Raw genomic sequence first — 15,671 nt, 5'->3', positions numbered from 1 at the left:
TGTTATTTTTTCATGCAAATGTGAAGAATTTCACATTTTTCACCCTTGAATACATGCAACAAATTTCACCCTTGAATACATGCAACAAAAAAGATGAAAGCTACCACTCATTGAAGGTAGCTTTGCTTCTGAACTCCTGTTGTAACGTCAACTTAGACTGCTATCTTTCCAATTCCAATAGGTATGTTTATGTTTTTTAAGTAGGGGAGAAATGGAAAGGAAATTTTATTCACTTGCATTCCTGTGAATGCTTCTATGGTTCAAAATTGACAAAATTCACCAGCATGACTCATATATCACAACTGGTACTACATGACTAAATAACAAAGCTTTGTTTAATTAGTCTCTTATAAATGTGAGTGATGTAAGTACTTAAAATGTGTAAGAAAATGTTTATTTAAAGACTCAAATGATATATAAAACAAGTGAATACGTTTTAGCTGACGATAAGAGAATAGATAAAATCTCTGAATGTTAATTATTTTTCAAATATTGAAAATGTGCTTGCCAGTTGATTTGCATGAATGGTAGGTCAGAATTTCTATTACATTAACTTTTTTTTTTTGTCATTAAAACTTTCTTTGTTACATAAATATGAATAAGAAATAGTGTGAAATTATTTTTCTCATAACTAACTGAACCTGAAAAATATTTTTGATTTTGAGTTTTGAAAATTTTGTGAGGAAAACAAAAATAAAAAGTGCTGTACTTCATACATTCTTATAATAAGAAACTAATTTGTTTAACTGCCACAGAGATAAAGGCGTAAATTCACAGTTCTGTAAATAACTTTCAATCTAGCCCCTCCTTCAAATCCTTTGGATGAAGAAGAGTGACAAAAACTAGAAATCCATGGAAAAGACCACAACTGAGAGAGCATTTATGGAAAACTAATAAAATTTGGGGCCAATAAACTAATAAAATTTGGGGCCAAGAAAGAAATATTTTCAAGTCTTCCAATATATTCAACCAGTCTTCCTGGTGAACTAGTAGGATTTTTTTTTTCTCATAACATTTAAGTAGGAATTATTTATGTATGAATATAAAATCTGTATTTGTAGTTCTTCAGAAAATGTTTAGCCAAACAAGGCAGATCTTCTGTTTGATGTTGTAAGACTGTTCATAATTTATCTCTGAAAAACAGTATGTTCTGAAAAATAAAAAATATTTTTTTCAATGTAATAGTATTTCAGATTTTTTTTTTCCCCCAGTAAATCCCAGAAAGTGAACTTCATGGAAAATCACGTCCTGGGAAGTTCAGCAACATTCACATAAGGACAATGTAGCAGGAGTATCAGGAGGCATTAATCAGTTCTTACAAAAATCTATTTACAAATCTTTCTTATAACTCCCCATGACAGTTTTAAATTTAAGTGACATATAGGCAGTGGTTTCTAACATCCTCTTTCACCTGTGTCTCCTCTGATGAGGAAAAATAGGAGAAAAAAGAAAATGAAAAATTAGTAATCTCAATGCCAGCAATCATATTTGTAGAACCTTCCTAAAAAAATCCACTGCTTTTCTAGAAGATGGCATCATGAGAAGCATCTGCCTATCCTGTTACAAATACCTGAAATTCACTGTGCTTAGACATAGTGGTATGTGGAGTCTGGGAAGAAGATGTCTCATTAGCCTCTCCTCCTCTTGTCCCTGGACCTTTCAGGTTAAGAGTCCGATTTTACAAATGCATAAAGCATAAATGCATAAATTTTTATGCATTTAGTTGATGCATAAAAATCAGCAGAATCCAGACTTTTTATATCACTTTTATTACTGCTGTACTAATAGTAGTATTAGTGCAGAATGAGTAGAGAATGTCTTTCCTAAAAGGGCTATAGAGTTTTTTTGTTTTTAACTATCATCGGGACCTGATTCTCAGATTTTTATTAATAATATTATTTTTGCATCACAAGACTGTAATTCATCCTAAAGCAAAATTCATCACAGCTGTTCTCTAGACACCCATTGCACAAATTGCTGACACACATCAGCATTTCTGTTGTTACCTCTGGGAACAGGCAAAGAAGAATCAGGATGAGCTTCTAAAGAAAATTAAAATACAGAGATGCAGATCTTCATCCCATGTCTACTCATTAATTCTGTGATTTTCTACATGCTTCTTAAAAAAGGAAGTACATATAATTTTTAAGAAATATATATAATCTTTCTCAAGGAGTCTTCTCTTGACTGAAATACTTCCTTTGACATTGTCATATTTTATGTCTTTTGTTAAAGCCAGAAAGCTTAGAAGGGAAAGAAGATGAACATAAAGGCCATTTTGTATCAGAAATGAAGATGTAATTCTGAAGCTCTGGAACTGTGGCATGCATCCCCAATTGTATAGTGTAATGTCAGTAACCTCCGTAATGACTGTATATATTTTCTTAATTACAAAAAGAAATCACTGTTGGAAGAATCGGTCTAATTTCTCTGCCTTTAAGCAATGCACAAAATAACAAAAAATAACAAAAAGTCAGACCTTTCCGTTTGAAGACCTTATATATTGTGCCACAGATTTAAAGCAATCTGCAACTTGCACACCTACATAGAATTGTCAGTATATAACCCCTACATAGGCAAAATACACTGTTTCTCTGTTTGCAGTGGCAGTAACTACCAAAGTGATGCTATTGAATACACTTCCCACTTTTTTGGTAAAACAGATTTTTTCACAAATTACAGAGTCCCTTAAATGGAAATCAAAGTCTGTTATATAACTTTACTTTTATAGCACTTTTCATGCTCATACATTAAATTTAAAAATTATAATAGCGATGACAACAATGATGATGATGGCCATAAAATCACCATAAAATCATAGAATGGCTTGGGTTGGAAGAGACCTTAAAGATCATCTAGTTCCAACCTCCCTGCAATCAGCAGGGATAACACTCACTACATCAGGTTGCCCAGGGCCAACCTTGCCTTGAACACCTCCAGAGGGTTCCAGCCCTCTGACCATCTTCGTGGTCCTCCTCTGGACCCACTCTAACAAATCCACATCCTTCTTGTAATTGGGACCAGACCTGTATGCAGTATTCTAAATAACGCCTCACGAGGGTGGAGCAAAGGGTGACAACCACATCAATGGTGATAAATATCTGGATTTATGAAGTCTTTCCAAGTCTAGCCAGACTAATGGAAGACACATTCAGACCAGCTGCGCACATGAAGAAACACAGTATTCTGAACACTGAGCCATGGGTAGATAAGTAGCAAGAATGCTGGCAACTTAAAGCTAGCTGATTAAGTATCAGTTCTATAGACTTAGAAGGTTGCACTATTGTAGAGCTTCAAGTCTTGACTTCAACTAATAGAAATTCTGATATTACAGGATCCCGACTGCCACAAAGAAAATCCTAACAAAAATCCTGTATGGAGCATTAGCAATTTAACCTTAAGAGATGTAAAAAATAAAAATAAAAATAACAACAAAAGCAAAAAAAATGAACCAAAGCAAAACAACAACAATAAGAAGAAAAATCATCATCAACAACAACGAAACTGGAGAAGTGGCATAAACTGGCTAAGGTCATGGAGGCAGCATTGCAAAAATCATATCCTTTTTCCTACTTCATTCATTAGTTGCTGTATTTTACACATGGAAATGCTCTTTGGCTCTGCTGAGTACAGCAAAATCCAGGAGAATGGTTTCAACGATTCATTACAGGAACCCACTAGATGCAACTACTTTTTATTTGGCAGCAGAGAATCCAAGCTTCTGAAAGACTGACTTCTGCATATATGACAGTATAATACAGGCTAGTAAAGTGCTTGTGATACTCTCAGACACCATCACCACAGTAAAGAAACAGAAAGAGTCAGTAGAGAAAGTGCCCATCTTTGTGGGGGAAAAAAAAAAAAAAAAAAAAACTATGTTATTTTTTTTAAAGGTTACTATGATTCCTGGACAGAGTAGAACAAAATAAATGTATCATAGATACTATCTACTTTACTAGTCAGTTTTATATATAACAACACTAACAACACAGCTAAATGTACGTTTGTCACATTATAAAAAATCATTCCCTGAAGGAAGTATATTTTGGTCTTTGCAATTCACTCCTCATGTAGAACATGATATACAACAACTCAGAATGCCCTTCACTGTGCTGTAAAATCATGTGTTTATGAAGGTACACAACTTCAACTTCAGCACAATAAACTAATCAAAGTATTTTTACAGAAGCTGGCATGGCTTCATACTTTCTGAAAGTAACACCAAGTTCTCTGGAAGACAAGGCACTGCATTAATTCCATCAAGACGTTGATTAACCTTTTTGTTTTAAAATATCATCCAATTTTGGTATGTTTGTTAAAAGAAGTGTAAATTATCACAATTGTACATGATAAAGTAAGCCTCAACGTCAAGCTATTTCAGTCAGGAATTGGTTTTACTTGCCAGGTCAATAATGACTAGGGGATAAAATTATGTGTTCTGTAATCCAAACATTTTCCCACAACTCTTTGGCTAGCATCTATGTTTAAAAGGCTCTGAGCATGCCAACCTGCAGCTCACAAAAGATCAAGTGCATTTGGTCCAAAATGCCTGTAAGTCTTGAAGTATAATTACATTAAAATATAGGTAATTTTATTAAGTAATTTTAAAATTCAGAGTGAATTTGACAATGTGACACAATGCCCTGTGCTGCTAGATGTAAATTCTTCTAGCATATTAACATTTTACAATTGGCAATATAGATTCAAAATTGACATGGGCCCTATATCTCAGCTAGGAACAAAGGGAAGCCACAATCTCACTGCATAAAATACTATTGATTTGAGGTACTAAGATGTATGCTATATGCATAAGTGGTCTTTTGGAAGCATTTCAATATCAGCATTTTGAAAGGATTAGCTATATTCAACAAGTAACCTTCTTAGAATATAATATAAAACAGACTGCCAACTCCTAATTACCAGTGACACAGGATTTAAATTGCTGTGATTTTACACAACGCAGATACTGAAATCAATATCCTATAATGCCAAATCCTGGCAAGCAAAATAATATATCAGCTTTCATTAGGAAAATGGTGCAAAATTCTGCTTTAAACTGACATAAGCATTCTGTTTGCATACAACTGAATGCATTTAACATAGTTTTGAACAATTTGGGGATTATTTGACTACCTGTCTTCAAGATTATAGTCAGACAAAAAAAAAAAAAAGACACTAAAAATATTAAATAAAATCTACACATTTGAGTTAAACTAATCTAATCTGTAAATACAAAAGAATTTTAGTGTAGTCTCTTGTGGATTTCCATTTCTCCTCCTATATCAACATCATCCCAGTGGCTATTGGCACTGACAAGAAATTCAGCATGCAGATCATGTAACAGAGGTGAGTGTTTTAGATAAAGATTCTGAAGTGTAAATCAAAACAAAAGTTTTGCTCACGGTATTTACTCAGTATTTACTATTCCATAGTACATGTATATTTAGCTAACTATTCAGGAAGGATAAAGACTGAAGTGCCTACTCTTGCAAGATTGAGTATCTGCAGAGTTCAATAGTACAACTCTGAGCACAAACACCTATCTCATAAAAAATATAATTAATGCCAAAATATATTTATATTCAAGACATAAGGGAATTGAATTAATTATAAAATGAAAATTCTCAAAGAGATATAAATATTGGATGAGTTTTTAAAAATTAACATGAAGAAGCAAATATGCACAACAAAGATTCATGTAATATATTCAGAACCCAAACAAACAAATCTAAATGCTGGCTAGCCTAAGACATCTGGAATTTGCTTCCTTAAAAAATCCCTTTCACAATTCATACCATAGCTGGCATCAAGTTCTGAATATCTGACAAGGAAGAGTATCTCTTACAGTGAACAGCTGCATGAACAGTCCTCAATTTTTCCACAAAACAGAAACTCAGTAGGACAGTTAAAATAAAATATGTTCTAAAAAGGAAGGCTTTGAATTCACAATGTAATTGCCTCTATATCAACCTAATATTAAGACAAGTAGACCAGCTATATCTTAAAAAGATAAATCACCCCATACGTAATTTTTTTTTTTTCAAACAGTTACAGATACAGAAAAGAAAAAGAAGCTGGTGTCAATGAGGAACATCTCCCAAAAAAGTGTGTTACGTGCTTTTTATTTCCTCCTTCAGGGGTATCTTTATATTTTCTTGGACAGGAAACTGGACAACATTATTTATATACAAATGAAGATAAAAAGAAAATAATATATATAAATTCTGTCTAAAGTCAGAAGGTCAGTATTTACTGGAGTGATTTGATAATTTGTTGTTGTTGTTCTGAAATTCTAACATAAGAAGCAAAATGGGAAGAAGAACATGAAGGCTCACTGTATTCTCCTTAGGAATCATGTATATATCAGAGTATTTCCTTCTCCGTAGGAAATCATGTATTCTCCTTACCTTCTAGGACCCTGACACAATTCAGTAATAATTTGATTCTTAAAATCAGTCTTTTTACCAAGCAGTTCTCCTTATAATAAAATCAAACCATACCAATTTGATTCTTTTCATCAAATAATACAGTTTTCGCTGAGAAGGTTGTGGTGTATGTCAAAAATTTATCAGAAAATTGATATGGAAATCAGGGTTTACTTGAATGCTAGTCTTATTTCTAACAAAATTTATAATAATTTTATGTACTTTTATTTCTACTGAGTCGCTATTACATGAAATAATATTCTTTTGCCTGTTTCAGTATTAAACAGAAATTTATATTTGCTCTTTTAGAAGCCTCTTTACCCATAAGCACTCAAGACTAATTCACAACAGAACTGCTACAGATCATATTTTTCTGTGCTGTAGGCAGCATGCCCTTGATATTCAAGCAAAACTCCAATACTCTTTCTGCATTTCATACCAAAGCTCCCATTGAAGAGAGTTTATAACTACTGGAACAAAGAACATGACTGAACATAATAAATCTGATTCTTTCCTAGGTTTTACACTGGTGTAGTTCAGATAATAAATGAAGCTACTCCTGTTTTAGACAGCTACAAGGACAGTTAAGCTTGCTAGAAGTAAGTTATATTGCTAGAAGTAAGTTATATGGGTTTTTCAAAACAAATAAAACTTGGTGAAACTTCATTATTTTAAGAAAACTTTACCTCATAAGAAAGAAAAAAGAAAGAGTGATTTTATAATCTCTTAATTTAGTGATAATCTCTCTCTGAAAATAACTTAAATGCCACCAAAAATGCATCCTACGACCTGAAACATTGACTCTTTAAATCAGTTATTTCAAATCTCTCAAATGTGCAAGTCAGGATCAAAATTTTTGAAAGGGTTGGTTTTTTTTGTTTGTTTGTTATTATTGATTTCTAAAGTTCTCATTATACCATTGAACGTTAAACTCTGCACCTAGACAGATGGCAGAGATGCAGAAGCACACTAAATACAAGCTTATATTACATAAATTTTTATATATATGTATATATATATATATTTCAAAGGAAAATAGAATTTAATGACTATTTAATGACTAATGGTACCTTAAAGGCAAAAGGTACCAACTGGGACATCTAGGTACAATTTCAGATAAAAATGGTAAGCTTGGTACTAGAACATTTAGGTCCAATCTCAGATAAAAATGGTAAGTTTGGTACCTTTCATATTTAAACCATTTCTAGCCAACAAGCTAAAAAGACAGAGCGTGAGATCTCAGAAGATCCCCTCAAATTCATTGCTATATGAATTGCTATATATATCCTCCATCCTACGCAACGGCAGCCTCTTACTAAGGCTTGTGGGAAATTTAATGGCAACCTCTTGCTAAAGCTTGTGGAAAATTTACACATTCCAGGAACAAAAGATCGTTAACTCAACATCATAATTACTATGTTGGCTATAAGAGAAATAGACAACAGTAGCCAGGGTTTCTTTCCTGATAGACGCAATGGACAGACTTGTCCTTCTGCCTTTTTATATTTCAGAAGATTAAATCAATGTTTTTACAAATTAGTTCAGTATTTTTGGTAGCACATATGAGAAGCTACTAAACCCTTCATCAAACCTGACTGATAGGTTTCAGTTATTTTTTCTCAATCAACAGATACAAACTGCAGGAACAGTTCCATTTATGTTGCTGACAGTGGAAATGTTGTATTCTATTTCAAATGAAATTGGAATCTGATTACTTTATGATGAGACTATGCTAAAATTACACATCTTGCTATTATTTTATAAGGTTTCTTAGTGGTAAAGGGAGGTGTGAGGGAAATCTTGATCCCACTGAGGTCAATTGTAAAAGCATTATCATTTGAATGAAGCCAATACTTTATCCTAATTTGGGGGATTCCAAAATTATTTTGACTGTCATCTTCTTACAAGCACTATATAATTTATATATATATATATATAAAAACATATATAGTATTCCATTAAGGTTCAATCTAAACGTAAAAATTTTCTTTAAAAATACCTGATGATCTTACTAATTCTGTTAAAGACAAGATGTGCCCTGACTTATTTTACATGCAATTATATAAACTTTTTCATATAAATATTACATGTTCAGAATCATTTTAAATAAACAGCTTTAATGTAAATTGCATATCTTTTTCAATAATATATAAATGACCATTGTCACTTTAATCAAACTGCTACCCCTCTGAACTTGCTTTTCGGTTTATAATAGGGTCTAACTCTAAGATGCTAAGACAACTCAATATTTTATGTATACATATTAAAAAGTTACATTCAAATACTAAATACATTTACATGATTTAGGCTAATATAGAAGATACTTCATTTTACAATTTCTGGGACTGTGTGCAACTGAAAGTATAAACTTCTTATTTTCTGAAACTATCATTTCCTTTTTACTTATTTTAAAAAGTTAATAAGCTTTGATTTTTTTAACGAATGGCAGATGAGAGATAAACAGCTGATAAAGTAAACAAGATGTAAAATGACTGTAGTGTTTTGGGTACTGACACTAAGGACAGAAGATGTTACATAATAAAGCACAAATGATGTTTTCTTTTTTATAATGAGTGAAATTTGATAGAAATAATAAAGGCAAATTATTCAGCCATAAATGTCTTGTAGCCACTCAGTGAATATCTTAATTTGGCATACATAGTATCTTATCTATATTTACCTTCTACATTTCACACTCAGGTCTTCGGTCTCAAATTTTGACATGATTATATTTTTACATTTGTACTTACTTCATTCGTATACCTTTAAGTTTTATTGTAGGTACATATGAGGGTACATGAGTACCCTCTGTGCTTAAGTAGTTTCAAGCAATGGTACCCTTACCAGCCAAATAATAGAGTCCTACATGTATCTGCATTAAATGTTCACACTCCTTCCAATCACCAAAACCAATGGCCACTGAATATGAATCATATTTTACTCAGTGATTTATTTGTAGATGGGATTCAGGAAACTGCTGTTTTTCAAAGCTGTCTTCCTTGGTATAAATACCCAGTAATTTTGTAGTCTTCGAGTATATATTTCCCCCATGCCCTTTTGTCTTCTCTCTAAGCCTGGCATTCCAAATGTCTGAATACATTGCAAAGTACTGTTCACATTTGTATAAAACTATAATCCTCTGTCTAGTCCCTCTCCTCCCCAACAACAATTTAAAGAATTCCCAAATAAATCACTGGTTTTATTCCAATGTTGTAATAGAAGTAGATATCAATATAAATCAGATTCTGGGTCTCTACTACCCTACAAAAATAAACCCAGGTAACCTTTGCACTTAAACTAGTAGAATTCTTCCTGTCGCTTCCCGTTCCCAGAATTAATTGCCACCAGCTGCTCATTACAAGCATGCCCACCCCCTCCTTTGACTCTAGCCAAGCATGACATCGGCCACCCCCTCCTGCCTGGGTGCCACCTGGCACCAAGGCCCTGTCCTTCCTCTGCCCAGGACAACTCCACATCACACTTTGCTGTGGGAAGACACCCAGATGGCATCCTCCTCCCATCACCCACCCTTGCAGAGAACAGAGGAGTGATGGCACCATGGTCTGCCACAGACACACGTGGGGGGAGGAAGGCAAGGAAGAGGGAAGGCAGCAGGGAGGCAGTGGGGAAGGGAACGAGACCCACTTGTACAGATGAAACTCCATGCAGGCCTGGCCTCCTACCCGTCCCCTCCATTACGCAAAGGGGGCAGTGGGGCAAGCTAAGATGGTGTCTTACCTTCACTGCAGTCCTTCCCCCGAAAGCCTGTTTGGGAGCAGTCACAGACGGCCTGGTCGTTGAGCACTGAGCAGACGCCCCCGTTGAGGCAAACGTCCTCTCGGGCACACAGGCGGCTTTGCTCATCATCCAGCCGCACCTCCTGGCTCTCCACTGGCGATGTCTGTGTGTAGTTGACCCGCACATCCGTTATCCAGCCCTTGAAGGGCTCCCGGTCTTTGACAGAGGATAACGTCAGCTTTAGTGTCGCTGACCGCAGCTCTGGCGGGAGCCCCCCTAAGAACAGGCCACTGAACACAGTCATGTCCCGCCGCTTGGATTTCACCTCCACCCACTTTGCCTCAGCCCGGTCGATGATCAGTGTGGTGTTCTTGAAGTGGCGGCGAATGACCACAGCATGCCAGAGGTTATCATTGACGGCAGTATCAGACAGGAGAGTGGCGGGCTCAGCACAGAAGATGGAGAAGCTGAGCTGCAGCCGCCCACCCTGGGTGAGGATGAGTTCCAGGAAGTCGCAGAAGCCCTCGTCATCGAAGTAGAGCACCAGCCCACTGGAGCTGCGCGTCTTCATGTTGAAGCTCATCTCACTCTCACAGCAGGCGTTCCACTTGGGGAAGCGGGTCCACTGCCCCTCAGCCCCCGGGAACTCCAGCCCACTGCCCAACTCAGCCCAGCAGCCCAACAGCAGGGCCAGCCAGAGCAGTAGGCAGCCCCCACGCCGCACCAGTGCCGCCCCCATCCTGCGCGGCCTGGGACGGGTGAGCGGGGCGGCAGTGCCGGCGGGGGGCGGCGCTGGGGCCCCGGTGGCAGACAGGGTAAAATCTTGCCGGGCACCAGCCACGCTTGGAGGTTCAGGCACGCTCACCCCCGTCTTGGGACGGGGGGGCTGTGAGTGCCCCGCTGGATGAAGTGGGGCACCAGGAAGGGAAGGTGCCCCACCGGTCTGCCACAGGGGAGAAGGCGCTGGTGGGTTTCTTCACTGGTCAGCCAGGCTTGGCAAAAGATGTCTGGGGCTGGGTGAGTCAGCAGAAATTTTCCCCAAAGCCAACATTACCAAAGCTGGAGAAAAACCAAAACTGGTGGCAAAATCCTTTTTTTCCAAGTGGATCCAGTAGCTCGCCAAGACTGCAGCAATATCCCAGTATACGTGCACCTCTTTTTACATCCTATCCACCAGCTGTAGTTTCCCAGGAAGCCAATTACCGATCCCAGTGCTGCCTCCCTAAGACGTATCCTCTTGTCAGATCACGGACTGTCTGCCATGGTGCTAAAGCAGCGTCAGCAGACGACAGGACTCATCGCTCATGGTTTCCTGAGCTGCCTCAATCCCAATGGGGTTGAAACCCAGAAGCTGTCAAACAGCCGAGTGGCTACTTGACATGCAAAGCCTGACAGCTCCTCTTCTGCTTGCTTGCAAAAGGCCAAGACTAAGATCCAGGGGGGTGAATTCCTCTATTGTTTTTGTTTCTAATCTGCAAGGAATTGAAACAGAATAATAAGAAATGATGACTAATAACACATTAAATCATAAAGTTGATCAATAGTGTACATTTGTGATTAATTTTTTATTTGAACTGCTGTTCAACGTTAGGAAAATGAAGTGCTGCTGCTGTAATTTTGGAGTTACTGAGAAATCATAATAACGTGCAGTGCTAAACTTAAATCTTAATGTAAATGCTTACACTAGATTGCATTTTTATGGAATAATCTATATGTAAACTACTTACCATTCCAAAACTTTGAAATACTTTAGTAGCATATTTTCTTATTACAATACTGATGTTCAAAAGAAAAGGATCCTGAAGAGATTTTATTTATCCCGCTATATGGTTTAATTTATTTATAGAAATAGCTGCACCTGTGAAGCTATAGGGTCCTATTAATTCAGATGATGATACCAAGCCTGGTTCTAGTTCATTCTACTATCGCTCAAAAACATATAAAGTGGACTGAGCTCCCAGAAGGAACTGGCAGGTTTCGCCATATGTGGCACACCTACTGGTTTATTTTCATGGGGTGAGGAAAGAATTGCAATGGTTTCTTAGAAGGCTTTTTGAAAATTTCAAACCACATTTTTCCCTGTCACCTGATTTCTTTTGCTGCTGATATTCTCTGTTATGGCAGGGAAAATCCAATTCAAGCCAGCTCTGATGTTGACATTATTCACAATGCAGATCAGCTAATCCCAGGTGTTAGTCCTCTGAAATGGGTTGCAGCATTTTATGTATGTTTATTCAGTTGCCCTTATTTAAAAGGACACTCTCCGTTTTAAAAATCATACATATGCCACAGTTCACTCTGTTCCTCTGAAGAGGTCTCTGCATTCAAAGCATTTCAGCAGAGAGGCTCCCCTCTCTATTTTTCTCCCCCAAGCCGCGGTATCTTTTCTGGAAGGTATGTATTAGCAGATCTCTCCTGATGGAGGAGAGGATCTCCGACACCTCCCTCACCCACTGCTTCCCCTTCACCTCCCTCCCACTTCTTAGCCAGCAGCACTTAGGCAAAATATCACGTCCAGAACGGCTGCCAAGCCCTTTGCTGGGCTGGTGGGGGAGGGCGGGAGGGCAGGGACGAGCCTGGCAGAGCAAAAACCTGCTCGAAAACAGGCACACACCTCAGCTGCCTGCACCTGACACGTTCGGAGCCGCTAAGTCACCTCCTACTCTCTCTTTATATTTAATTTCATTCCTCTAAATGTCAACACGTTTATTTTTATTATTTGTCACATGCGAGGCGGGCAAGAGCAGCAAAAGAAAGACAAGAATCCCCCCCCCAAACTTCATGGGCAGAGCCCAGCCGTGCCAACCAGCACCGGGCAGCACCGTGCACTGCAGGGCAACATAGAGACCCAGGTTTTCCACCTCTCAATACCAAACATCCTGCAGCTCCTCCGAAAAAAGTGGTGCCCACCAGGGCCCGTCGAAGGAGCCGGGCTACCCGCGGCCTCCCCCCCCGCCCACCCTCGCTCATCCGGAGCCACCCGGCTCCCGGTGGCCGCCGTCGGGGTGCCGGGGGCTGGCGGCACAGCACCGCGCCGCCGCTCCGCAGCAGGCACCGCTTCGGGCTTCAGCACCCGGAACAGCTCCGCCCTGCGCGGCCCCGACGGGGCGGCGGCGCCCGGGGGCTCCGCACCGGCCCCCGCCCCGCAGCCTCCGCATCGGCGGGGGGACGTGGGAGCCGGGGGGGGGGCCACACACGAGTGGGTGCACTAGAGGATGGGAGGGGGGAAGGAGAGCGGCCGCGGGGACCCGCTGCGGCGGAGGGAAAGGAGCGGCGAGGGAGAGGGTGTGGAGTGCGATGGGATGCGGCGGGGCGGGTCCTGGGGGGCACACAGCGTGCGCGGGCGGGTTGCCGGCGTGGGAAATGGCTTGCGGGGGGGAGAGGAAGAGGCCCGGGAAAGAGGTGAGGGATGCACAGCCCGGAGAGGGCGGGGGCGGGAGGGGGGAGAGGAAAGGTTAGCCCCAGGGGGGTAGACGGGTGGGGAGTGCATGCGGCAGAGGCCGGGGCGCAAGGTGAGCGGGGCGGCGCGGCTCCCTGCGCGCACGGTGCCTGCGCGGGGGAGCACGGAGGGAAGAGGCAAAGGTGCGAGTGCGAATGCGGAGCACGGCAGGAGGGTGGCAGGAGGCTGTGGTGTGCGCCGGGAGGGGAGCCAGGCAGGAACGCGCGCGCGGGCGTGTGCGTGTGTGCGCGCCCGCCGTGCGTGCCAGAGCGATCCCTACAGGTGTCCGCGGAGAGCCGCCGAGCGGGGATCCCACCTCGAGAGCATCCCTGCCCGCTGCCTGCCTCTGTCTGCGGCGCGCCTGCCTTCCCCTCTCACTCACACGCAGAGCACCAGCAAGAGAGAGAAGGAGGAAGGGGAAGAAAAAAAATCACAAGAGAGACAAAGAGGGAATGGAAGAAAGGAAGAAAAAGAAAAAGCGGGGGGGGGGGAATTGAAAGATTGAAAAGGAAAAATACCCAAAAAAAAAAAAAAAAAAAAAAAAACAATTGCTTACTTATTACTGCCGATATAATTTAAACACACTGCCAGTAAACAGCACTGTCTTGTCTAGTCATTTCCAAAGCAGAGGGATACTTTCATTCTCAAAGGAGGACAATTTTTTTAAGATATATATGTCTCAAATGGGGTCTAAATTACCATCTAAATTACCAGATATCCCTCCCGGCGATGTACATATGTATACACATGTATGTGGTGAGAAATCCACACAGCTCAACATAAATGTAGCTATTGCATTCAGTGCCTCCACAGTCAATTAATACGCTTCCCCAACCCCCCTACAACCATTTTTTCTTTAAAAATTATGATTTAGTCACAGGTGCCCCGATTGAGCCTTTTCAAATTAGAAAGAGAGAGAGAGACACCCATAGGTCAATAAATCCTTAATAAATGCCAGGTCGGTTGGCATGCACAATCCTTGGCAGAATCCTTATTGTATAAAATACACGGCATTGTCTCTGGGTGCGGGGAAGACCAGAGAGTTCACAAATTACCGGATGAAATAAAAGGATCTGAAAAACAACCTTGCTGCAGCCAAAGGGAGAAGCGCTCTAATTCAAAAGCAGACTTAACAGCCTCATTAATCTTTTCCCTTCATTTCTACGTAATTTCTAGAATCAAGTTCTTTCCCAGGCGGCTGGAATGATCGATTTTGCTACCTTTCCAGCCTGCAGACGTATTTATTTTAATACGTTTATGATATAATTTTTACCCCTTCAAAAATGCGTACCATCAACAGGAACCTGAACAGTTTCAAACACATATCAAGGAAGCCGGCTGCCTTCATTCTTCTGGCTCACAATAGAAAATGTCCCAAATTATCCATGCACTTCCTGCACAAACCCCTCGCCTTTTCCAGGCTGCCGCCGAGAAATAACAATCATATTGCGATATTCATTCCCGTCGCTGCCCCGGCTTCGCATTTCACCAAAGCATCTCACGCCAGGGAAAACATGCAGCAGATCGATTTTATTCCTTAAGCCTCGCAGATCCCACCCCCCACCCGCTTTTGCAAGGGATAATAAATTACCGCATCCAACCTTTAACTTCGCCCTCCGCTCCACCATCTCTTCTCCCCGCCATCTACCTCTCCACAACGCCGCATGCAAACCCACCAGCCTCTCGCGCCTCCTCCTCCTCCTCCTCCTCCTTCTCTTCCTCCTCCTCCTCCTCCTCCTCCTCCTCCTCCGCCGCCGCCGCCGCCGCCGGCTCCGCAAAGCGGGGCTCGTCCTCCTCGCCGCCGCTCCGCCTTTACCTGCGCGGCGTGCCGCGGGCCGGGGAAGGCGCGGCCGGCCGGGGGCTGCCTCTGCCGCTTGCCGACGGAGCGGGCGATGCTGCGGGTGCGCGGCGACGGCGGCGGCGGCGGCGGCGGCGGCGGCGGGCGGGGGCGGCCGCCGGGAGCGGGGGGCGGTTCCGCCGCGTGACGCCGCCGCGCCCGTCTGCCCGCCGGGGGCGGTGCCGCACTCGCTGCAGACCCCCCAAAAATCCCTATATTCCCCTCCAAAAGG

General features: G+C 41.1%; 1 protein-coding gene across 1 annotated transcript in view; it reads right to left on the bottom strand.

The window, feature by feature from the left end:
- Nucleotides 1-15,274, bottom strand: part of NRXN1 (neurexin 1) — a 715,037-nt gene extending 699,763 nt beyond the window's left edge. The window contains exons 1-2 of the mRNA XM_082756025.1: nucleotides 15,204-15,274; nucleotides 10,164-11,635 (exon numbers count right to left, since the gene is read on the bottom strand). Of these exons, the coding sequence (XP_082612151.1) occupies nucleotides 10,164-10,902 (739 nt within the window). The 5' untranslated portion in view covers nucleotides 10,903-11,635; nucleotides 15,204-15,274. The remainder of the gene's footprint in view (nucleotides 1-10,163; nucleotides 11,636-15,203) is intronic.
- Nucleotides 15,275-15,671: the final 397 nt, after the last annotated feature.

The sequence above is a fragment of the Aythya marila genome (genome assembly GCF_965140915.1).
Source record: "Aythya marila genome assembly, chromosome: 3".
Lineage (NCBI taxonomy): Eukaryota > Metazoa > Chordata > Aves > Anseriformes > Anatidae > Aythya > Aythya marila.
This window is presented reverse-complemented; position numbering and strand designations above follow the sequence as displayed.